The following is a 23516-nucleotide window of genomic DNA, read 5'->3' on the forward strand; positions in this document are numbered from 1 at the left end:
AATGTGGCAGTGATGACGGTGGGGCAAATCACTCGGCCGGATGTATGCAGACATGAATGAAATAATAATTCTATATAGTACTAGTATATCATTGACTCCTCTCACTTCACTCACTTCTAGAAATAATCCAAATATCCCTTTAAACCGGTAACTTAAATTCAAATCAGGGTCGTAGAAAGACATCATCTGTATCTATCACTCACTCGGAGCTAAACTCTATGTCCGGCGCCAAATGAAGAAAATTGCCATTCAAGTGGGGCGATATCCTCTTGTCACGGCATTCAATCATTACCGAGCCGATTAGCCGTGGCTTAGAAGGAAATGAAGCCTAGAAGATGCGACACAGAACGCTGCTCGGTAAATTTGGAGCAATGATCTGTCCGGAGAAAGTAGTACAGATGGAGGACAAGAGGAACGACGGCTGGTGGTACCACATACTCACCCTCTGCCAAATTCCTCAAGTCATGGCTGTTAAGCACTACCGGTAGTAGTGACCAAGTGGGGAAGGACCAGGGGGATTTGGGCCCTGTGGACATCCTTTATAAGAGGGGCAGGCCTGCGCAACCCCTCGCCACTCTTGATATTCTCTGAAACTACTCATCTTCAAGCAATCAAAATGGCTTCCAACGCTCCCGCTGCCTGCTGCGCCACTGGCTTCAAGCATGATGGCACGCCTGTCGGCGAAGTGAAGAATATTGACGGAGGTAAGTGCTTCTGTATGATCTCAGAGCTAGCCCTAACATAGTAATTCTCCAGTCGAGACCTATATTGTCTCCCCCAAGGACAACAAGAAGCCCGAGAAGGCCGTCATCTTCATCACCGACATCTTCGGCCTCGCTCTCACGAATGCCAAGCTCGTCGCCGATGAGTTTGCCAACAATGGCTACCTGACTGTCATCCCGGACCTGTTCAACGGCGACCCCATCAGCCCCGCCGACATGGACTCCGGCAAGGCCGACATCCCCAACTGGCTCCCCAAGCACACGACTACTCAGATCGACCCCATTATGCAGAAGAGCATCAAGTACGTCCGCGAGACTCTCGGCGTCAAGCACGTCGGTGCCGTTGGCTACTGCTTCGGCGGCAAGGTATGTTCCCTTCTCTCACCTGTGTCCGTGAAGTTTTTAACAGCCTTGCAGTATGTCTGCCGTTTCCTGAAGCCCGGCCAGATCGACGTCGGCTACACCGCGCACCCTTCGTTCGTTACCGACGAGGAATTGGCCGGCATTGCCGGTCCCCTTTCCATTGCGGCTGCTGGTGAGTTTGCACTTTGTCCCTTTAATCGATAGAATGGATCTGACGCCCTTCGCAGAGATCGACCAGATCTTCACCACTGAGCTGCGTCACAAGTCCGAGGACATTCTGATCAAGGCCGGTCAGCCTTGGCAGATCAACCTCTTCGGCGGCGTCAGCCACGGCTTTGCTGTCCGTGGTGATCCGAACAACCAGAAGCAGAAGTTCGCCAAGGAGCAGGCTTTCTGCCAGGCTGTTGGATGGTTCAACCAGCACCTGTAGATGATGCAAATAGTAAATACCTAGAAATATGGTGATGCAGAGATGATGAACTATGGAAGCCTTACATAAACAGCATAAAACCCAGTAGATAAACACTATCCCACGTGACCAAGTCGCGCCCGAAGAGAAGAACAGAACAAGACTCCGGGCTTTCCCTTCCCCATCCTCGACCACACTCTTGCCGGGTGGTCTTTGCACTGTACACTAGTACCGTGCCCCGTGATTTGTACTCGTTCTCTGGTTGTTGTCATCGTCGTCTCTCCGTCCCAGCCAAGTCGCGAGCGCATGGTGAGTTTATCCCTGGGATGGTTTCGGCTCGATTGGCGGCCAACGACCCTGAGGATTTTGAACCCGGGAAATACTAACATGGTATTGTCAGCAGTGGTTCTCCTGGTGACCCTTTACCGATATTGAAATCTGCCATTTTGGTCCCCTCTTGCCCGCTGCATAAACTCATCCCTCGAACGGCCTCTCTCGGTCTTACCTGAAGCCCGCCTCGCACCCCCATACACCTCGACCGGGGCGCCTAATTTGACTCTCTGGCTGTCTATTTAACCAACAGAATAATAAAAAAAATCATGGCTACTCCTGCTGCCTTGCCGCCATTGCCATTCAACCCGGCCCGAGTACGCACCTACCTCGTCCGACTCCCGCTCTTTACGCGTCTGGTTCTACTAGCCATTGTCGTGTTCTGGCTGCTCGAGTTGCAAACGGTCTGGGCTGTGGTTAAATGGGGTTCTTTAATCCCAGATGAAGTCTGGCCGACGCAAAGTACGCATACTCCCCTCCTAAAAGCGCAACTGTGTTCTCTGACAAGTCTGGCTGCTCCAACAGTGTACCGACTTAATACCTACCCCTTCATCCACGCGGGCTTCTGGCATGTTTTGCTGAATATTTTGGCGCTTACGCCGTTGCTGGAGCGGTTTGAAGCGGAACATGGCACCTTGACCGCGGTGGCCTTGTTTATGGGTCGTAAGTTCTCTCTTCATTACTTTTATCTTCCTTTCGCTAAGCCTGTGTCTGTCAGCCCTTTCAACCTTCCCCGCAGGATTGTATATTCTTGGCGAGAAAGTTATTCTACACAAGAATACCCCGGTGGTTGGCTCCAGCGTCTGGGTCTTTTTGCTTTTGGGCTCCGAATCCATCAGGACGTTCAAGTCGAACCCCCATTTCAGTCTCGGCCCATATAAGATCCCCACCTGGACCTCGCCTCTGCTTGCCTGTGTCGTTGTCTCCATTCTCATGTCCAATGTCAGCTTCCTTGGCCATCTCTGTGCCGTTCTAGTTGGTTATCTCTGTGAGTCTCTCTGTTCCATATCCCAAGTGCATCGCTGACTTCTTGTTATCAGTTGGTCTCGGTTACCTCAAGATCTTTGTTCCGCCTGAGAAGGTCCTTCGGTGGATCGAGGGTAAGCTGAACCTCCTGGGACGTTTGCCACATTATATCTCGGTCGACCAGAAGACATACGGCCGCTACGGTGTTCTGCCCTCGTCGAACGCGACCGGCAACAACGAGCGCCCGACCGCGATGAGCTATTTGGGTGGTACGCAACGCCTGGGCTCTTAATATGGTAGATCCCTGTTCTATTTCCTTTGTATATCTTGGCCATGTCTGTTTTTAGTACAAGGAGTATAGCATAGCGTGTTGCATATCAAAAGTATACTAGGGTGCGCTTTTGGTCTGTGTCGGCGGGCGTAAAATCCCCATCTCCATCAACAAATGTACTTCCATCCTCCGTACACTTCCCTCTTTCCAACTCACTCATTACATCCTCCTGGCGGGCTAGCCGCCGCATGTGGAGTCATCCCCAGATGTTGATCGCTCAATGGCGCTGAAATGTGAGTGTCTTCGTGCCTATAACTCCCCTCTCCCCGTCCGCTCCCTCGGATTGGACACCTGGAGATAACCCGAAACGCTGACAGCTTCGCAATGCTAGCTAAAATCCGCGATCTGCGGAACAATCCTCACCTCCTTTTTGTCCGTCTTCCAAACCTCTTATCGCTTGCCTGTATCGTCGTCGGCGTCGTTTGGCTCTTGCTCCTCCCCCTCAACGAGTACTCCCGACAAACCTACATCTCCGAAAATGCACTTCTCCCGGGCCAGGTCCACGCGTATTTTTCGGGTAGCGAGCAGAATATCTTCCGTGGATACAAGAAGGAATTGGAAGGGCTGCTGAACGAGGGACGTGATCAAGGTGTCCCTCCAGCCGAGGCGGGCCAGACTCCAGCGTACGTTCTGGGGACTGCATGCTGGGAAGCAATGATCCTAATTACGGACACAGGGTCTCCAGCAAAATCCAGTCGATTCTGCAAGCTGCGGGATTGAAGGTTGCAACGCAGAAATACGAATATACCTCTGCGGGCATTACGCACGAAGGCGAGAATGTCTACGCTATCATCCACGCGCCGCGCGGCGATGCCACAGAGGCAATGGTGCTGGTCGCGGCGTGGAAGACGGCCAATGATGAGCTCAATTTGAATGGTGTCACCTTAGCCTTGACATTGGCTCGGTACTTCAAGCGTGAGTACTACGGGCCTTCTTTGTTCTACGTGTATGCTGACGCTTGGGTTAAGGGTGGTCATTATGGTCCAAGGATATCATCTTCGTCTTTACACCTGACAGTAAATCTGGGACACAGGCGTGGATCGATGCGTACCATGACATGCACCCTGCCTCTGTACAACCTCTCCCATTGAAGAGCGGAGCATTGCAGGGCGCTCTGGTGATTGAATACCCCTTTGACCACCGCTTCCAGTCCCTGCACATCGTGTACGATGGTGTGAACGGCCAATTGCCCAATCTCGATCTGTTCAACACGGCCGTCGCCATCGCCAGCAACCAGATGGGCATCGGATCGAGTCTGCAGGAGATGTGGAAGCACGACGACAGCTACCAGGCCCGACTGCAAACCATTCTGCGTGGCATGGCTAAGCAGGGTCTGGGGTATGCCACCGGCGCTCACAGCAGCTTCATGCCTTATCATATCGACGCGATCACCCTGCAGCCCAAGGGGGAAGGCTGGGAGGACGAGATGGCCCTGGGCCGCACCATCGAGAGCATCTGCCGCAGTTTGAATAATCTGCTAGAGCACCTGCATCAGAGCTTCTTCTTCTATCTGCTTATGCAGTCCAATCGCTTCGTCAGTATCGGCACGTACCTGCCCAGCGCTATGTTGATTGCGGGTAATTTTACCATCATGGCGATTGCGCTGTGGATGCGCACGGGGTACTACTCTGGCACTATTTCGACCACCCCGGCAACCGCTGGGGACAAGAGAGAACAGCCATCTAACAAGAAAGTGACCTCGGGTAAGCCTGTGGCGGACGTCAAGCTGCAGGAGAGCGGCGTTGCTGAAAGACATCTGGCTCTGCCACTGACCCTGGTCGTCGGACTACACTTGCTGGGCCTTATTCCACTCTGGCTCTTCAATACGCTTCCGCACCAGTATCTCCCCACCAGTGCCTATGCCTTTGTCATCGTCGACATCGTCCTCCCCTTAGTCTTGGCCGCCCTACTATCTCATGGCCTCGGCCTCTCCGCCCCCATCATCCCCCAGCAATACCAACTGATCAAATCCTTCTCCTTGCTTCTGTTGGGCCTCTCGCTTTCAACTCTGGCAACCCTCAACTTCTCCCTTTCGTTCATGGTCGGGCTCCTCTGCGCCCCGCTCAGTTTCATCGAGCGGCTTCAGAGCCCGTCCAGGCCTGTGCGCTCCACTATTTCCGGCATCGGCTTTTTGTGCCTGAATCTCCTGTCTCCGCCGAGTGTTCTGCTGGGGGTGTGCTGGTACACCGGGGTGTCTGTGGAGACAGTTCTGACGCAGGCGGCTTTCGGGTGGGATGTGTGGGGGGTCTGGACGCAGGTGGTTGTCTGGTGTGTCTGGTGGCCGGCGTGGTTGATCGGCTGTGTGCTCTTGGGGGCGTCGATGTTTTGATCGGTGAATCACTGTAGTGTATTTTGCTGCAAGTATCATAATATAGATGGGATGAATGCACTACCAAGTTTCGTCTACGCCATACAGAATAGATGAACACACCAGAGTCCCATCATTCATTATAAGACGCCCAGGTACTGGAGACAAGTGGTTATTCAAGAAGGAAAGCCGTATCTATGCAGCCCAGACATCCTTGCCAACACCCTCAATCCAATGACCCAGCTGGTTAACACCAGCATCCCAATCCTTGAGGCGGTTACGCATGCCATCAATCTGCTTCATATCCAGCACCTTCGGCTGAACCCAGTGGATCTGCGCAACCTGCGCAACCTGATCAATCGAACCCTTCAGCAACCCCAACGACAAAGCCTTCATAACCAGATGCTCAATCTCATCGGGCTGCACCTTTGTCTCGGACGCGATAACGCCAAACGCAAGCGAGCGGTCATGCGGCGGACGCCGGAAGACCATCTCCGTCAGCGCCGACAGCGAGATCTTCTGGTACAGGAACACGCGGTGCTCCTCCAGCAGCTTGTTCTTCGAGATGTTGCCTGCCAGCACGTCGTAGGCGGTCAGGTCGCCCCGGTTGAAGGCGAAGAGCAGGTCGCGCAACCAGTTATGTGGGGTTTCCGTCAGCGAGTCCAGGATCGGGTGCAGGAGAAGCTCGCCGAAGTTGTAGATCGAGTCGGAGACTAGTGCCGCGACGCTGAGGTTGTAGGCGCGGGACACGCGCTCGGACTCGGGCAGTTCCTCCAGGTTGATGCAGGCTAGGTAGAGCAGGGCGTTTTTGTAGAATGAGGCGAACTCTTGCTTGGCCTGTGGTGAACGTGTTTGTGTTAGTTTCGAAGAGATAAGGTATGCGTGGGGAGATGCGTACGTGGTGGTAGTCCGAGTTTACTTTATAGAACGAGGCATGCACCACCGTCTCGACCGAGTCAAACGAATCCAGCACCCGCTGACACGATGCCAGATCCTTCTGTGCGCCATCCAGGTCCTTCAGTCGCAGCTTGACGTTGGCCACGTCCGCCAGCGCATAGACATGTGCGTCTTGTGTTTCAGCTTTGTCGACTCGGTCTGCCAGGGATGTGAGGAAGGCCAGTCGTTCTTGGTCGTCTGTGTGGGAGGGTATGTCATCAGTGAATGATCACCATCAAGGGTGTTGTTAAATAGCTTACCAGCGCACTCTGTTGCAGCCATCAACCCCAACGCCACAAACTTCAGCTGGTTGATCCGATCGGCGAAGCTGAGTACGAAAGTCTTGAAGATGGCTAACCGCTGCGGCGCGCTCTCCGGTAGACGGAAGAACTCGACCAGCGCGTCGGTCAGCTGATGCCATAGCTTCCTCTCCCAGAAGTCTTCGAAGGTGAGGAAGTAGGACTGCGTTTCGGGGGTGCCTTGTTGCTGCTGCTCGGCCAGGAAATCGGGGATCTTGGAGGCGTCCATGGCGGAGAGCTGGTCAGGGCGGGAATGGAAGGGATGTGATCAGACCCGATAGAGGGAGAGAAGGAGAAATACAGAGAGATAAAGACAGAGGAAGAGAGAGAGCAAGACAGGGCGAATTGATGCGGGAGATGCGGAACGGCAGATGTTCCAGTGAGCTTGGTGATGGAGTCGGAGCTGGCGGGCGGTGAGAGTTGGGACTATGACACCGGTCTGTCCTAACTTCAAGTAGCATGGACATGGACATGGACATACTCTGCTAGGCAGGTACTTCCTCGTTCACTCGCGAGATTTGCGGAGACTTAATCCTCTCTAGTTTTCCGGGTAATCCTTCCTGCGCTGTCTTTTGCAGATTTGGGCTTCCCTACGGAAGTGTCCGAGTATGTCTCCGAGCCAACCCTGGAATATAAATATCACCCCTCTCATCAGTTGACCGCACTTTTTTCAGATATCAAACATATTTTCTGGATCTCATTCGCATTAGATCTTGCATAGAAATATCGTGATACATACTCTTCCATTATCAACTGCTTCATCAACTCGTTCGTCATGGCCAATTTTACAGAAACCAACAGGAAGTACTTCGAGTAAGTCTTCGACACGATTCTATCATGCCACAGCCTGACTCTTATTCTATATAGTCAGATGGCTACTTCCTACCAGAATCGGTTTGCCAATGCCATAAAGACGTTGACCGAGCAGGCCCAACAACACCGGCTCTGGCTCAGTGACCGGTGGATCGATACAGATGCAGGCAAGGGCCAGGAAATCAAAATGCTCGAATATGCCTGCGGGCCTGGAGCAGTGTCAATGGTACGTTCTTGCTCAATACCTCAGATGTATAGTTTACAAAATTACTGACCGGTCTCCAGGCACTTGCTCCGTTCCTGACCAAAGTCATTGGGATAGATCTCAGCGACAACATGATTGATGAATACAACCGCAATGCTACTGCAGTGGGGTTCTCCAACAAAGTCACTGGATACAAAGCCGACCTCCTGGGAGAGTCTGTGGCTGCCCAGTTTTCGGGTCCTGAGTTTATCGATTTCGATGTTCTAACCGTGAGCATGGCTTTGCACCATTTCGAGCATCCGGATCAAGCCCTGAAGCGGCTTGCATCGCGGGTTAAGAAGGGTGGTGTATGCTTGATCATTGATTTCGTTCCGCATACTCCACATGCCCACGGGCACGGTCATGGTCATGGTCATGGACGAGAGGGCCATGATTTCGGCGATGCTTCTGCCACTGTCATGACGCACGGCTTCTCGCGAGAGGACATGCAGAAGTTATTCGAGGGAGCGGGTTTGGGTGCTCGGTTTGAGTATGAAATCCTCTCGGAGCCGCTCGTCTTCACCAAGGAAGACAAAACCATTTCCAAGACGGCCTTTATTGCGCGTGCCCAGCGTGCATAGGCATAGTTTATAATTTTTTTTAGCACACAGAATTCGTTCAATTTTCTGATTCGAATGTTATCACCCAAAACGTAGTTGAGCTATAAACAACCCTATGGCATGAACCCGTTGCCACCATCTCAGGGGCGCGCGATTGCGAACTGGACCAGAATTAATCAGAAACCCTGAGACTCATCCACTGTCCTGGATTTTGTTAGTGGACCAATTGAAGAAAGTCTTTGGTGCCTCTATTCTTGGCGTGGCTCAGCTCGGATAGTGCCGCCGATATGGCGCAGGCTAGACCGGCCTATTCGACATATTTAACTGCAAGAAAGTTTATAGTAGAGAAAGATCAGGTAAGGGTGAGACCCTACTCCTGCCTCTCAAGTACTCCAATTCTTCTCACCAACAAATCTCTACTGACCATCATTCACTCGTTACACGATCACCAGAAAAAATGAAGGCCCTCGCCCTCCCCATCTTCTTTTGCCTTACCGGCCTCACTACTGCTCGTACCGTCCTATCCGGCTGTGTCTCATCCCTCACTACCGACCAGTACCACGAAGCCAGCCTGATCTGGTATGTGCCCGGCAGCGGCGAGATCTGCGCCTTTCCCGACTGCGGCGGCGGAACCGCACCACCGAAGACCGACCAGCCGGGCTGCCCCTTGTATACCGGCACGGCAACTCTGACCCCCAGCTACTTGCCTGGCTACGGCCCTAATGGCAAGATGGCGGCATCGACATCCACGCCGAAGGAGACTACGTTGACCGGCACGACGAAGGAGACTATGTTGACCGGCACGAGAACTGCCACCAGTGCTAGCGATAGCATGATCACTACGGCACCAACTACGTCACACCTGGCTTCTTTGACGACTACCACCTCAAAAGACAGAACTGTGTCAAACTCGACATCTGCTGCTCCAACTTCTACGACTACTGGCAATGCTGCTAGCATGCATACTTTCAAAGTTGGGGGCGTTATGGGTATTGTGGCTGCAGTTGTTGGTATCATGGCTCTATAATCAACACTGGAGGTGGCTCTGCTGCGGAGATTGTTTTAAATTGGTGTGAGATGTTCTGTGTATTTTAAACTAATTATAATATCTTTACAAGTCGAGTTCACACACACACATTGATCATAAGATGTACACTGCTTCCGGAAATTAGTGTCACCACCTACACTCTTCGATTGTTTCTCGATCCCTAATGCCAAGATCCACTATACTATATTAAAAGTAGTCAGGGAGTATCGATATTCCTGTGTCGTTACCTATACCGTATGTTACTAATTTAATACATGACTTTATGTCTCGACGCTATATGGGTGATCCATGAGATCTAGAATTTTCCACGGAAATGCAAAACAGCCAAACTATCAGCATACGCAAGCAAACAAATAACATCACGGTATATCAATCTTGAATTACCTCACAATCCGTCAATCCGTAACAGTCACCCCCTGACATCTCTATGATTTACCCTGGTCTCTCTGATGAGGGCCAAAGCCACAATCAATTGCTAGCGCATCTATCGACAAAGACAAAATTTGATGAAGAGAAAAAGAGAGAGAAGAAACAAGACGAAAGAAATGGCGATCGTGGGTCATATGAACAAAATACAAACGGAGCAAACGAGGCCTTCGTGGCCGAGTCGTCCTACACAGGCTTCAGCTTGCATCACTCTCCACCAAAATATCGGCAGACCCCTCAGGTCCTTCTTTGGTAGCTGGGATGTGAAACCCTGTCATCAGGTAGATACACACAACAACGTATTCCATGACAAGCACCATGACGACATATGGGCCAAGAGCTCCCTGGAGAGCATTCCACTTCTCATGGTCTGGGTGAAAGATAGAGAGAAACATGTAGACCATCCGGACGAGCAGAAAGGGAATGGCAGCAGCCATTCCTTGCATGACCTGGTTGTTGGTATCAGCGTATGCTTTGGCATAGGACGAAGGGGGAAGACTGCTCACCTTGGTACTGGAAGCAGAGAGAAATACCAGCATGCGCCAAAAGTATCCCTGTAACAGAACAAGACATAGAATAAAAATCGCCATTATGATATACCCTGCTTTGACCAGGGTTTTCGCGGTCGAAGGGTCGTTCTCATCAAGGGAACCGCCCACAACGATTAGGACAATTCCGGCGGTGAAGAGTACCCTTGACACGATGTAGCCTTTTCGAAACTTGGGATCGTTTTTCATGTCATGGAAAGCCCTGTATAGATCAGTGATAGGCAACATCTATTGCACAGCGGGTTGCACTCACACTAAGCGTAAGAAGCCGACGGTGCTATTCACCAAAGGGAAAAGTCCCGCATTTAACAAGATGAGCGCTGCTATTGCTAGGCCGATACTTCGTGGATCGTTGCCATAAAGGATTACCACAATCCCACAGGCAATGCGAACTGATATGGTTAGACACGGAAAGTACTGGTGCTGGTTGGGACATACCCAGGGAAAAAGCTAGAAGACAGATCCATGGCATTCGTGGTCTTCCATGTCGATGAAAGAGCAGAGTTGCCGCAGCAATTGCTGCAGGAAAATAAAATATAATCAGGGCAATGCTCACTTTGGACCGACCGTTCAACATGGTTGTGGTGGGCACAATCTGTTCCTAGGAATGGTGATGGAGTTCTTGTAGGGGGGGGAGGGGGAGGGTTTGTAGAAATATATAGGCGTCCAGTGGCCTTTCCTCGAAAGAAAACACTGCCACTAGGATCTTCATTGCGCCTAGGTCCCAATACCACATATAGACCAAGCTGGTGTATATATCACGTGATCTCGCAGGTGTTTTCTCAAAGGGGATTAGTGCAAGTGGGTCAGAGATACTTTATGATGCGCTGCTCGCGGGTCTGGAGACGCTCTAGGGTCACCTGGATCCAGGCAAAGTGTTGCTGGTGGCGTGCACTGTTGGAGAGGATAGCCTTGCAGATCGCTAGCGGTGTTGACGCGATGGACGCCCCCATGAGCTGATTTGTCTCGTCCAAACAGAATTCGGCGGATTGGCAGACATTCGTAATCATTGGCAAGACATCGCAGGGAGGAAGATGGGGCGATGGATTCTTGTTGAGTTGTTCTAGGTTCTCGTAAATTTCATGCCAGCCGGTCCAGAGCAGGGCGCAGGTAGCCCAGTACATCATCAGATGCCCGGCCGTCTTGATATTGGGGAAGTGAAAGGCGACAGGGAAAAGGGGTCCCTTCATAGGGTCGCCCGCAGGGTCATAGTGCCGAGAGAGAGCGGACCAGTACAAAGGACCCTCGACAGAATCATTGAGTGTAGAATAGATATTTTGAAGTGTAGTGTCTAGAGACTGGAATTCTGCCATTAAGCTCAAACCTAGGAGTCTCTGATCTTCAGGTGACAGATGCTCAAACAAATGTAGTTGGTGAAAAAGTCGTGGAATATGTGCTACACAGTCGATGATTCGATCGATGAGCGTTTTAGCAAATGTCTGCCATGGCTTCTCAATCCACTCGGCCTGCGCCATAAAGCTTGGTTCCAACTGACCGAGGTCGTAGAAAATCTGCTCTTGCGTTAGACAACGTCTAAATCAGATTTCACTATAACGCACCCCTTGGACTCGAAAGGCAAGAAAGAGTTGATGTCCCAACCCTGATGTATGCGCGTCCACACCGCGTGCTTGGAGTAGGGATAAGAGCCCCCGGCAGTGCTGGTAATACCCTGCAACATGTCTGGCTGGACATTCCGCAATTTCATACATGGCAAGTGTCAAGCATGCGGCTAAAGTCTCGTCATGTCGAACAAGGGCTGGGGTGAAAAGTGCTGTTTGAAGCTCTCGAAGACCACGAGTATAGAGACGCAGACTTTCCTGCAACAAGGACGAATCATCCTGCTTGCGAGCAATGATAGCAGTGCACAATGCCATTCCTGAGTACTCCAGAGCTTGGGTTTGAATTGGCATTTGTAGGAGCTGGGTAAGCCATGATTCGTTACCACTAAAGGGTGCAGTCTGAGGGACAAAGTGGGTGTGAAATTCATCCAAAAGATGTTGACGGTAGCCGGTCTGAAGAAGAGACCATGGCTTGGTGAGATCCAAGTCTCTCTTCGCTGATGGGTTGACCTGGACAAATACCAGGGCCCGCTGGTATCCCGGGCAGCGCCGCTGAGATCGGGCGCATTGCAGGCACTGAGGTTTTTGTTGCCCGCACTACTACTGATTAATCGCTGCTATGCTAGACTTGGGTTTTCAAAATGACCTTGATTTTTCGCTGTCGACAGGCGTAGCAGCCCTTGGATCCCCTAGGGACGCTGACCATCGCGAGGGGCTTTGTGGGCGGACAAAGATCGATCACATGAGAATTAAATGTTGAACGTGTAAGACCAAAGGAGTCTTGTATTGTAAAACTAGAAGTGGAGTTGGCAAGTAAATACAGAAGGGGCATCATGTGACTACACGTGATCCGTAAGAGCTCTCTGAGAGGAGATTCCCGATCTCACAGACGGACGATTGTCGGAACTACATTGTTCCGCTCCTAGAGGAGCGCTCGTTATTGCCCCGTATACTGTAGGCTTCAGGGTATCTTAATTAATTCACTTTTGTTAGTTAATTATGTGTTTTCAATTATCCAACTTGGTCACGTGGCTCTATGAACCAACTGAGAGATCGGAAATCTCCTTACAGATAGTGATGCGTTATTTGTTAAGAGGTAGTACCAGGTGATTCACGCCTGCCTCCATACTCTAGTCGGCCTAGTGTCATCGCGACCCTAGTCAGCCGCTACGCGGGCGGCGACTTCAGGCGGGGCCTTTCGCCCCAGAATTACACTTCTGGCTCACTTCGGATCTCGTGGTTATCTTTGCATCGAACGGGCATGACGCTTCCCCCTAGTAGCCCCGAGAATGATGATTCTATTATGATGTCTATTGATACAGACCAGACTGCAAGGCACACGAAAGACGAGAAAGTGCCTGCCAACCCGACTGCCCATAAAGGTGAAAAAGAGATTGAGAATCCCTCGCGCCCCCGGGGTGTCAGATTTGTTATTCTCTTTGTCTCCATTCTCGCGGGCGATTTCTTTGTCGGATATGTATGCAATCTATTGAACAATCCTAGCCATGCATTCTCTGCCGTCCTATATGCTGACTTGAATCCTTGCAGGACTCGAGTTGCGTAGCAACACTCACCTCAGTGATCTCAGACGAGTTTGGCACGCTCAATGAGATAGGCTGGTATGGAACATCATAGTAAGTCTATTCTTGGTCGCATTTCCAGCACGAACCATCAGTGCATTGCTAATACAATCAAATCCTCAGTTTGGTCGCTTTTTGCTCTACGGTCCTTATCTATGGTCAGGTATATTCCTTCTACTCAATGAAGGCAGCCTATATGATATCATTCTTCGTCTTTATCATTGGCTCTGTATTAGCAGCCTCAGCTCCCAATTCAACCGCATTCATTATCGGACGCGCCGTGAGTGGTCTAGGGTCTGCTGGTGTCTTTGCCGGAAGCAGCATGTTCGTCATTCCCAGCTCTCACGTTTACAAAGACCTTTAACAATCTCTAACAAATTAAAGAATCGTCGCAAATACGACCTCCCTCAAATATCGGCCTATTTACACGGCTATTTCGGGCGGCGTGGAGTGCATTGCGCTGGCCTTTGGTCCTGTCATCAGCGGTGCTGTGGCCCGTTACTCAGAATGGAGAATCAGCTTTTACATCATAATTCCAGTGGGCGTTGCGGCCATTCTGTCTGTGTTCTTCTTTGTGCACAATATCCAACGCCCGGAGCATGCCGACCTACCCAGCAGAGAAAAACTGAAGCGTCTGGATATACCAGGATTTGCGACTTTCGTCCCATTGGCGATATCTGTTATCCTTGCTTTGGAATGGGCGGGCTCGGAATACACATGGAATAGCTGGAGGATTATTTTTCTTTTGGCACTGACCGGAGTCCTCTTGCTTGTCTTCCTCGCGGTGGAATACCGAACCGGCGAGGATAGCATGTTTCCCTTGAAGCTAATGTGCCAGCGATCCGTCGCTTTCAGCGCTATTTTCACCTTCTGCAACTCTGCAGCTCTTTTCGTGACAGCCTATTATGTGAGCCCACCCCCTCCCTCAAACCCACAGTCAAAAGCTAAGAAAATACAACAGCTCCCTATTTATTTCCAAGCAATCCGCAACGTCAGCCCTTTTGAATCCGGGCTGATGTATCTCCCAACCGCAATCCCTTTCGCCCTCGCCGTTCTCGTCGCGGGTCCTGTAACCACTCTGATCGGTTACTATACTCCCGCGATGGTCGTGGGCAGTATCCTCATGGCCGTTGCCACAGGCCTCTACACAACCTTTTCCCCTACAACCCCGCCCTCGGAATGGATCCCATATCAAATCATGTATGGCATTGGTGTCGGCCTGGCGTTCCAACAGCCCTACACAGCGGTCCAGACCGTTCTTCCAGACTCTGCGGTAGCTACCGGACTGGTGGTGCTGAGCTTCACGCAAGAGCTCGGTGGCATTGTGGCGCTGTCGATAGCGCAGAACATGTTCACCAGTCGACTGGCGCGGAATCTAGCTAGAAAGGTGCCGGGTCTAGACCCGGGCGTTGTCTTGAAGAATGGCGCGCTGGGGATCATCGATATCGTGCCGGAGAAGTATGCTGAGGGTGTGAGGAGTGCGTATAATGATGCTATTATTGACGTATATTATCTGGCTCTGGCATTGACTTGCTTGACCGTTCTCGGAGCGATTTTCATTGAGTGGAAGTCTGTCAAGGAAGAGAAGATTGAGGGCCATGACAAGAAGGAAAAGCAGATGCCAGAAACCGGGGCTGTTCTTGGGCCATGCCAAGAGTAGATTAGACCTTCTTGGCATTAGGGTTCAAGAAACAACTGAAGAGTGTAGGTGGTGACACCAATTTCCAGAAGTACTGTACAGTAGTTTATTGTTCTTGTTTGGAATATTTGGAATGTTCTACGGGATACTGGTTAACAACAAGTCAAGAAGTTAACCTAACAAAGAGGCGGGTCCCAATCACGCTGAGGACCAAGTGGTGGGGATAAATTATGAAGGAATAGGTATCCGATCAGTAGCAGCGTCTATACTGACTGAATTGCTCTATGCAATTGTTGAGCTTCCCACACCGGAAGTATTGCCCCATAGTCCCTGATCTGGGGCCTTGCCCCACAACATCCGTTTTCGCCCATCGATCCGTATATCCGAGCTTCTACCTGCTTCTCTGTCCCGCAGCCCCGCATGGAGAAGATGGATTCAGAACTCCTGTCATGTTTAGTGGTGTTTAAAATCCACCCCTGTCGTCTTTCGTAGTGATAATCTGTACTGGTTATTGTTGACTTACTCCAAGATGCCATCCTGGACGCACCTTGTTCGTTTCATCGCTGTCGAGGACAGTCAGGTCCACCTTGGCCAATTGGTTGACCCAACTCGCGATGTTGGTCGTGACAGTGTCAATGGCGTTGAGATTGCTGTCTACGTGATCGAAGGTACAATTTTTGACGGCCGAGTTACGAAGGAAATCATGCACGTCAAGCAGGTAGGCACCCGACAATCTTGTCCTTGAGACGTTGCATACTGACGCATGCTCTAGCTACTATCCCCGGTCTCAAGAGAGGATTGCAATTATATCCGCTGCCTGGGCCTGAATTACATGGACCACGCAAAGGTAGCGCACCTAATACTCAACGCAATGACATCCAAGGAAGCTCACAACTACCTAGGAAGCCAACATGGCTCTTCCCAAGGCCCCGATTTTATTCACGAAGCCACGGACTGCTCTAGCAGGACCCTATCCTGCTGCGATCAACATTCCTAAATGTGCTCAGGATGGAACAAGCGACTATGAAGCCGAGCTGTGTCTCGTCATCGGCAAGAGCGGTCGCGATATTCCCGAAGAAGAAGCCCTTGACTATGTTCTCGGATACACGGCCTCAAATGATGTGTCCGCGCGGACAATGCAGATGATTACCACGCAGTGGTCCTTCTCTAAAGGTCTTGATGGCAGCTGTCCACTCGGTTCGTGACCTCCCCCGAGGATTTGAAAGAGTATGCCCTAACTCGAAATTCCTTCCAGGTCCTGTCCTCGTTTCTCCCTCTGTGATTCAAGACCCCCAAGCTCTGTCGATCAAGGCTATTCATAACGGAGCAACCGTGCAGGATGGCCACACAAAGGACATGATATTCTCCATCAAGAAACAGATCTCTTACCTCTCCCAAGGTACGACGTTGGAGGCGGGTACTATCTTCTTGACGGGAACACCGGCTGGTATTGGCTATTTCCGTGATCCCAGAGTGGTTCTAAAGGATGGTGATGAGATCTCAGTGGAGATTGATCAGATTGGAACGTTGGTCAACAAGGTTCGATATGAAAGTCGCTGAGTTTGCGTTGAAATGATAGACCCGGAGCATTATTCTGCTCGTCCAATGTTAGACCACAGGTATAATTATAGGCGATAGAATTGAAAATGGACTTATATTCGGAATTTGAGTAACGAGTTGCTGTAGGCTCGGATGGATCATCCTATACTAGAGGCAGAAACGAAACACTTCATTAGGCACTTTCAATCTCTGCGAACAAGACAAACTTCCAAGTGGATATACCAATATCAATCTAGCATAAAAAGCAAGATATTAGATTAATGGGTGTATCTTTCAAATTAACCGCTATTTAAAAATAAAAAACATTTACTATGACATTCTAAGTGTCCATGATTTACCAATACAATGTCCTACTGCAAGAACCAGGCCGGCACCTCAGGCCCCCAAACCGCCAACGACTCATCCCCCGCAGGACCATATCCAATAGGGGTTTGATCGTTCACAAGATCGCCATCCGCATAGTGCTCGATCATGTTGCCCGTGGTATCCCACCAATAGTCAAAAATTTGTGAGCCCAGGATATGGCGACCCACGCCCCAAACAGACTGGTACCCCTTTTGGGCAAGCCACTGGTGACCCAGTGCTTGAGTGTCAAAGTCATGTACTTCAAATGAGCAGTGATGGACATGCGAGGTGGCATTTGTGCTCATGAAGAAGCTATGATGATCCACGAGGTCCTCGCCGCGATCGATATGTGCAAAGAGCGCCACATTCTGCTTCTTGCCTTCTTTTTCCACGTAAAGGAAATCCGTAGGGACGAGATTGAATGTGGATGTATAGAAGTCAACAAGCGCGTCAAACTTTTGCGTGCAGAGACCGTAGTGGCCGAGCTGGGATGAGATTAATTTTTATTCCCGTCATTTGCGGAATCACATACCTTATGCACAGCAGCTGGCCCAGGATCGAATCGTTGGAATCGCCGTGTACGAGGCTTCTCGTTTTCGTAGTTGATCATGATCTTCTCGGGAAATTCGCCCTTAGAGGCTGGACTCTGTCCGAACATCAGGTTCATTGGAAATCCCTCCGGGTCGGCCAGGGAGACCATAAACCCGCATCCGGGGGCATCAGCAAGTTCTTGAATTGAGCCGGCGGTATCCAGCTGAGCAGCCCTAGTAGGACGTCAGGGCTAAATTAACAATAATAAGGATCACAGCCCTACTTCTCTAGATCTTGATAGGCCTCAACAGCAAAGGTACCACCGAGGAACTTCTTAGGCCCTTTTTGAACGTAGTACACGTACTGGTCGTCCCCATAGCCTCGATACCAGATCTTTTCCTCAGTGCGCTTGGCCACGACCATACCAAAGTCTAGATACTTGGATTAGTTTATGAATATCAAAGAAAGGAAGAACGTACCCTGTAGGAAGGTCGTAATCTGGTCTAGATCAGGGTGTTGATATCGCATATGTGCCAGTTTAACCAGACGAATCTGATTTTCTTTCTTGATGCTGCATCTTTGGCGCCATGTCTCGATGCTCTCTTGCTCGCTGCCTATGGCGTCGATATCAGGAATGGAGGCACCGTGGTTTGCCCGGGTAATTTCTGCTTGTGACTGTGGGAATGCTGTTAGCGATGTGAAAAAGGACTAATATGGGTTTGAATCATTCACCATCTTGAACTTTGCTGCAATGCTTCTGGGCAGTCCTTCTAGCAAAATTTTAACAACATATATCACGGCTTATTATTGACCCCATCCTTTTTCTCCACAGACCCCTCCACCCGGAAGTCCCGCAGACTTGCGTCCCGCAGCCCGAGTGGGTCACCGCGGGGAAGTAAACTCCCCACAAACAATTGTGGAGGGACTCGAACAATCAGAAAGGCCGAGTAAAAAAAAAAAGAGTTATTCTAAATAGACGTTTATGAGCACGCTTTGAATTAGTATCTCTTTATCATGGCCGACCTCAACTGTGAAACCACTGACGTGGTGATATGCGGCTGCGGACCCACGGGAGCCATGCTGTCTGCGTATTTGGGCCAGATGGGAATTCGCAATATCGTGTTAGAGAAAGAAGAAAACATTACAACTGACCCAAGAGGTATCGCGCTTGACGAAGATGGGATTCGTCTGCTGCAGGGTATAGGGCTGTACCCGTCTATCTATAAAGAGATTGGAACCTGTGAGTGTCATTCGGAGAGAGACATTCATCAAACATACTTATTTGATCACTATTAGGTATGTACACTTTCAAGTTCATTGGAGGTACAGATCCTGTTCTGGATAAGAGGGCGTTTATGGAAATGGATTACGGGACAGTAAGAGACAAAACCTTTAACTATAAATCTGGATCTGACCTCTTATGAATAGACAGAAGGTGGAACAGGACATGTAGGATTTATCTGCCACAAACAGCCTGCACTGGAGAAGAACCTACGGCAAGCAATGGCCTCGTTTCCATCTTGTGAACTACGTTCTGGCTGCTCGGTGACCGGCCTCTCCGAGGACGAGGATGGTGTAATATGCCAGTATCGCGATCCCCAAGGAATTGAGCACCGCATTCGTACACGTTTTTTCGTTGGTGCCGATGGAAAGACCGGATTCACAAGAAAACAATATCTCGAGGCACGAGGGATAACCATGGACCAGGCCCACAGGTAGGCGCCTCATCTTCTCGTGCCAGCTTCATACTAAGAATGCATTAGCGCCTTTTATGAAGAGACATGGGTAGCTCTAAACTGGAAAATTGATCTCCCCAACGAGAAAACCCACCCTACTTTTCCGCTTTGGAAAATGGGATACACACCTGAGCAGGTTTACGAGCTATTTTTCCCACTAAATTTCCGGTTCATCTGCAATCCCAACAGACCATCTGTTTGTGGACGCTTTGGACTGCCGGCTGATAGGCTGTGGCGCTTTGAGTTTGTGGTTTTGAAAGACGAGGATGGTGACGAAATGGCTGAACCGGAGATGATGAAGAGGGTAGTCTTTCCCTATATCACACATTCGGGAAGTCGATATGGGTAAGTTCTTGGCCTCTCTTGTACCTGAAAACATTTACTAACTTCTGCAAGTCTTTCACAGGATATCGCTTATCCAGAAGACTGTATCACGGTCCTTCGATGCCGCCCATTCCGGTTCTCAGCTCGCAGCTGCAACAGATGGTCTAGCGGCCGCATTATTCTATGTGGAGATTCTGCACACGTATTTCCTCCCTGTAAGTCCACTAATTAGGAACATCTCCAAGTACTCCCAGAGACTAACCAGTCCAATATAGTCGGTGGTCAAGGCATCGCCTCCGGCTTCCGCGACGCCGTCTCTCTAGCCTGGCGCCTTGCTCTCCTCTGTCGTGACACCACTTCATCCAAGAGTTTACTTTCTCACGAGAAAGTCTTGGAAGCATGGTACATGGAACGCAAGCAACAGCTGGAAAAGTCCCTAGCAAGCACGATCGAAAACGGACGGTTCGTGACAGAAGGAAACCCCGTGAAAATCTTCCTGCGCAATATCTACCTGTGGATTGTGCAACTAGTCCCCAGCTGGAGACATGATCTCCGACTTGGTCGGCGGAAAGAGGGTATGGTGCGGTATAAGCATTCTGATGGAATGCCGTTTCTGCCTGAGCTCAATGGGGGCTTGTCTCTTCCGCAGGTTTATTGCACTGCTGTTAATAAGGCAGATGCTGAGATCCGGTTTACGGATGATGTGATCTTTGCAGCACATAAAGAATGCCTGTTTCAGCTTCTTGTCTATGTGAAAACATTAGATGAAGTGGCGGATGCGAAACAAGTCATTTCTGACATTGATGATATATCCCATGGCGAGATTCGAGCTTCTGAAGCGACATTTCTGGTAGAGGATCTCTCTTCTATCTCCACGGAGATAGATGATGATGTGTTCCGGCTTGCTTCTGGCGACGAGTTTGCGCAGTCCCTGCTATGTGAGGGACGGCCAGCGCCGCAGTTCTATGACCCTTATTCCCTTGGGAAGGAGCTAAATGGGGCACGTTTTGTCATTGTGCGTCCAGATCGGTTTATTTTCGCTGCTTGTAATAGCAAAGAAGACCTAAGGCAATTGGCCAGCCGTGTGGTCTCGTTTCTCCAGGGATAAGAGACGAATGGCGAGCTTTTGTGTCGTGTAGGAGTATATTTTAGAATCGGATTGCAGTATTGTACACTTCGTAATCCAGGAAATCCAACAAGATAACTAAAAGAGAGCTCCCTGGGCTTCCTGCTCCGTAACCCCCTGTAGCACGAAAACTATTTGCTCAGCGAATTTCCTAGATAGTCCCCAATGGCCAATCCTCCGCAACAGATCAATCAATCCACAAAGCGTGCTAGATTCCTGCGTCTTGGGCTTTGTAGATTTATAGCCATTTGCTTCGAAAAGAAGGGTCTGACTATTAACGTTCAGTCGGGCCAGCTCCGGAAAATCCATACTGGGTGCTGTTGATGTGCCCGTATGTTGTTCATCAATGCCAAACTCCGAGTATGCGTACCACACTGTCGCTGCGCGGTACAGAGCTCGCGGTACGTGGATAGCTGGCTCCACTCCCAAGGTCATGCTCTGGAGTATACGCAGGATCAGTGCCCCGTGAAGAGCGCAGCGATGGCCTTCATGCGACGAAGCCCATTTATAAACATAATCCCGATGGGGCACTGATTCATTGTATCCATCGCGGCCCATCACAAGCTCCAGTCGATTGAAGTCGACGAAGAGAGACATGAATGTCGAATGCCATAATACCTCTAGACAGAAAGGGTCGGTGCCGCTGTCTATCTTGGATCTGAGATGTTGGTCAAAGAATTGAATCAATTGTTTTTCGAATTGATGACGGGTTTTGTCGGTCCACGCAGCCGGGGAAGTTCGCTTTTCCATTATCGAAGCGACTATACCTTGCAGTTTAGTGTACTGACGGAATCTGCTTGATGATCCCATGTCGAGTCCCGAGCGAGGCTTCTCTGATGATTGGTCTGATATCTCTGTTAGAGGGACATCGGGCCGTGCGGCAGACTGCTCGCTGTTCATTGTAGCTTTCCATTGTGCGCCGGTTGGAGCAACCCAGAGCTCATTGCTTGCAGTCAGAGGAAGCGTCGACTCCGCATGTTGCATGAACGGGTGTGTCATGAAAAGTTCAGAAATCTCAGAATCAAGGATATAGAGGCCAGCAGCAACCCGAATCTGCTCCTCGGCATGTGCCCAGGATTTCCAAACTTCTTCTGCTGTATGAGTGAGAGAGTTTGCTTGCACTTGGTCTGTCGCCCGATGGACTTGGAACATCTTGTATCGACGCGCCCAAGTAACCACCGTCCCATGGAAGGTTTGCACGATGAGCAAGTTTCTCGGCTTGCCTGATAGCATTCCGAACGTTTGCCCAATCAAGGCTGCTTGAGTCATTGCGAGGGCCTCGCCCCTCCCCCCTTGACAGGTATTTCTCCCATGATGCTAATATGGCCTTGTTGAGCCTTTCAAATATCCTCAAGCCTTGGGCAACGGCGTAGTTCGAACCAACGAAGAGACTCCCCACTGAGCAGATGGATAGAAGCAAAAGCGAGCTTTTTGCTGAGGGGCGGAATGTTGGAGCATGTACTACCGGGAAGATGGGATTGAACCTAGTAAAGTACATTTGAATACAGAGGTTCTGTCATTGGTGAGCAGTGAAAAGTGAAAAATTAAGCGTTAGTACTCACCAAAAAGTCCGTGGACGGCAGAGGCTCCGTTGGAACACGTTGCTGAAGCCGCTGAGACAAGTTCTCTCGATACCGCTCGTCCACCTCTGTTTGTTCAGGAATCGCATCTGGAGTGATATATCCCGGATCATGCGTCCCAATGTATGTAAACCACCTCTGACGAGCCTGATCTTCTTTACGATCCATTATTGGGTCATCTGGCGGTTGAACCGCAAAAATAAGAGGATCAATCTCGCTCCCGGTATTGAGAGGCGAAAAGTAGGACATGGTAGTTGCCATCACCGAGGAATTCAACGCATTCAGGTCGAAGTCCTCGTCGGCCAGCCAGGTCGGCACCTGAGAGTCCAGGTTGAGATTCCATTGCATGCTGGAATCCTCCTGAAACATGCCGTCGAGAGCACCGAAAGAAGCAGCTTGGGAATTAGCATTCTCATGGCTGCCGAAGTTTGGTGACTGAACGATGGTTTCCAGCCAACCGGGTAGACGAGGCTGGGCGAGTGCACTGTCACTGGAGAGCACAGCACGGGGCTGAGTTGGCGAGAATAAACTGGAGGTTGCTTCATTTGTGGCGGTGCCAAAGGACGATGTTCTCCCTGGAATGTGTGGGAGGGAATCACCCCCAGCACTATAAGAAATATTTAAGGCGGAATGATCAGGCCCGGTAGGCGTCTCTGACGAGATACTGGCAGATTGATGCGACCTAGCGTGTCGAAGCAGGGAATCATGGCGACTAAAAGACTTGCCGCACGTCACACAGCCGAAGGGCTTTTCCTTCGTATGCGAGCGTATGTGGCGGGCCAGATGTTCCTCTTTGGAGAACGACTGTGAGCACCAGGGGCAGATCCGCTGCCGCTTGACCCGACTCCGTGTCTGGGGCATGATTGGAGCGAACTTTCCCTATCTGAACATCGTTGGTCTTGGGGTTTGTTGGGGTCGAGGTGTGCCGGCGCAGATGATAATTGTCAGCGGGACCGTTTTCACCGACGGCGGTTCGGGTGAATGCGTAATGTTGAGGGTTCAACTGACCCAAAACACCGCTGGGAGTTTCCGAGGATAGCCTTGCGAGGATTGTGCACTTGTCCAAATGGATTGAATGGATTGAAGTTATTTTCACCTATTATTCATTCGTCCTACCCCAATCTCCAACGTCTCCACAGGTATTACTTAATGCGGGGATTCATGATCGAACGGACTTTCGACCGCCGACCCCGCCCATGACTCCGGTTGTTCTCTTATCAATTACTTCTCTCG

General features: G+C 50.4%; 12 protein-coding genes across 12 annotated transcripts; 7 read left to right on the top strand and 5 right to left on the bottom strand.

Moving 5' to 3' along the window:
* Nucleotides 1-616: 616 nt before the first annotated feature.
* On the top strand, nt 617-1515 carry N7510_009244 (dienelactone hydrolase family protein; the record flags this gene model as incomplete). The annotated part of the gene is made up of 4 exons (XM_056981169.1): nt 617-704; nt 757-1088; nt 1140-1257; nt 1313-1515. The coding sequence occupies 4 exons, from the start codon at nt 617-619 to the stop codon at nt 1513-1515; spliced, it is 741 nt and encodes a 246-aa protein (XP_056831378.1).
* Nucleotides 1516-2093: 578 nt separating this feature from the next.
* rbd2 (rhomboid protease family protein RBD2) lies at nt 2094-3082 on the top strand (the record flags this gene model as incomplete). The annotated part of the gene is made up of 3 exons (XM_056981170.1): nt 2094-2487; nt 2543-2812; nt 2865-3082. 3 exons carry the CDS (start codon nt 2094-2096, stop codon nt 3080-3082), a joined length of 882 nt encoding a protein of 293 aa, XP_056831379.1.
* A 363-nt stretch (nt 3083-3445) lies between these two features.
* N7510_009246 (GPI-anchored transamidase subunit GAA1) lies at nt 3446-5450 on the top strand (the record flags this gene model as incomplete). The annotated part of the gene is made up of 3 exons (XM_056981171.1): nt 3446-3744; nt 3798-4036; nt 4090-5450. 3 exons carry the CDS (start codon nt 3446-3448, stop codon nt 5448-5450), a joined length of 1899 nt encoding a protein of 632 aa, XP_056831380.1.
* A 174-nt stretch (nt 5451-5624) lies between these two features.
* N7510_009247 (proteasome regulatory particle lid subunit RPN9) lies at nt 5625-6893 on the bottom strand (the record flags this gene model as incomplete). The annotated part of the gene is made up of 3 exons (XM_056981172.1): nt 5625-6266; nt 6328-6563; nt 6626-6893. 3 exons carry the CDS (start codon nt 6891-6893, stop codon nt 5625-5627), a joined length of 1146 nt encoding a protein of 381 aa, XP_056831381.1.
* A 546-nt stretch (nt 6894-7439) lies between these two features.
* N7510_009248 (class I SAM-dependent methyltransferase) lies at nt 7440-8302 on the top strand (the record flags this gene model as incomplete). Its single annotated transcript, XM_056981173.1, has 3 exons — nt 7440-7477; nt 7532-7703; nt 7763-8302. The coding sequence occupies 3 exons, from the start codon at nt 7440-7442 to the stop codon at nt 8300-8302; spliced, it is 750 nt and encodes a 249-aa protein (XP_056831382.1).
* A 436-nt stretch (nt 8303-8738) lies between these two features.
* Nucleotides 8739-9308, top strand: N7510_009249 (putative cell surface protein; the record flags this gene model as incomplete). The annotated part of the gene is made up of 1 exon (XM_056981174.1): nt 8739-9308. One exon carries the CDS (start codon nt 8739-8741, stop codon nt 9306-9308), a length of 570 nt encoding a protein of 189 aa, XP_056831383.1.
* A 644-nt stretch (nt 9309-9952) lies between these two features.
* N7510_009250 (uncharacterized protein) lies at nt 9953-10492 on the bottom strand (the record flags this gene model as incomplete). The annotated part of the gene is made up of 1 exon (XM_056981175.1): nt 9953-10492. One exon carries the CDS (start codon nt 10490-10492, stop codon nt 9953-9955), a length of 540 nt encoding a protein of 179 aa, XP_056831384.1.
* Nucleotides 10493-11109: 617 nt separating this feature from the next.
* N7510_009251 (uncharacterized protein) lies at nt 11110-11981 on the bottom strand (the record flags this gene model as incomplete). Its single annotated transcript, XM_056981176.1, has 2 exons — nt 11110-11814; nt 11925-11981. 2 exons carry the CDS (start codon nt 11979-11981, stop codon nt 11110-11112), a joined length of 762 nt encoding a protein of 253 aa, XP_056831385.1.
* A 3629-nt stretch (nt 11982-15610) lies between these two features.
* Nucleotides 15611-16641, top strand: N7510_009252 (fumarylacetoacetate hydrolase family protein; the record flags this gene model as incomplete). Its single annotated transcript, XM_056981177.1, has 4 exons — nt 15611-15799; nt 15854-15928; nt 15984-16278; nt 16337-16641. The coding sequence occupies 4 exons, from the start codon at nt 15611-15613 to the stop codon at nt 16639-16641; spliced, it is 864 nt and encodes a 287-aa protein (XP_056831386.1).
* A 350-nt stretch (nt 16642-16991) lies between these two features.
* N7510_009253 (VOC family protein) lies at nt 16992-18252 on the bottom strand (the record flags this gene model as incomplete). The annotated part of the gene is made up of 5 exons (XM_056981178.1): nt 16992-17471; nt 17519-17750; nt 17801-17948; nt 17997-18192; nt 18250-18252. The coding sequence occupies 5 exons, from the start codon at nt 18250-18252 to the stop codon at nt 16992-16994; spliced, it is 1059 nt and encodes a 352-aa protein (XP_056831387.1).
* A 279-nt stretch (nt 18253-18531) lies between these two features.
* On the top strand, nt 18532-20685 carry N7510_009254 (uncharacterized protein; the record flags this gene model as incomplete). The annotated part of the gene is made up of 6 exons (XM_056981179.1): nt 18532-18757; nt 18814-18893; nt 18946-19232; nt 19281-19598; nt 19660-19792; nt 19843-20685. 6 exons carry the CDS (start codon nt 18532-18534, stop codon nt 20683-20685), a joined length of 1887 nt encoding a protein of 628 aa, XP_056831388.1.
* Nucleotides 20686-20781: 96 nt separating this feature from the next.
* N7510_009255 (uncharacterized protein) lies at nt 20782-23144 on the bottom strand (the record flags this gene model as incomplete). The annotated part of the gene is given in 3 exon segments (XM_056981180.1): nt 20782-21988; nt 22002-22216; nt 22266-23144. The coding sequence occupies 3 exon segments, from the start codon at nt 23142-23144 to the stop codon at nt 20782-20784; spliced, it is 2301 nt and encodes a 766-aa protein (XP_056831389.1).
* Between the last annotated feature and the right edge of the window lie 372 nt (nt 23145-23516).

The sequence above is a fragment of the Penicillium lagena genome, assembly GCF_028827675.1.
Source record: "Penicillium lagena strain IBT 129212 chromosome Unknown utg000006l_segment0_segment0, whole genome shotgun sequence".
NCBI classification, from domain to species: Eukaryota; Fungi; Ascomycota; class Eurotiomycetes; order Eurotiales; family Aspergillaceae; genus Penicillium; species Penicillium lagena.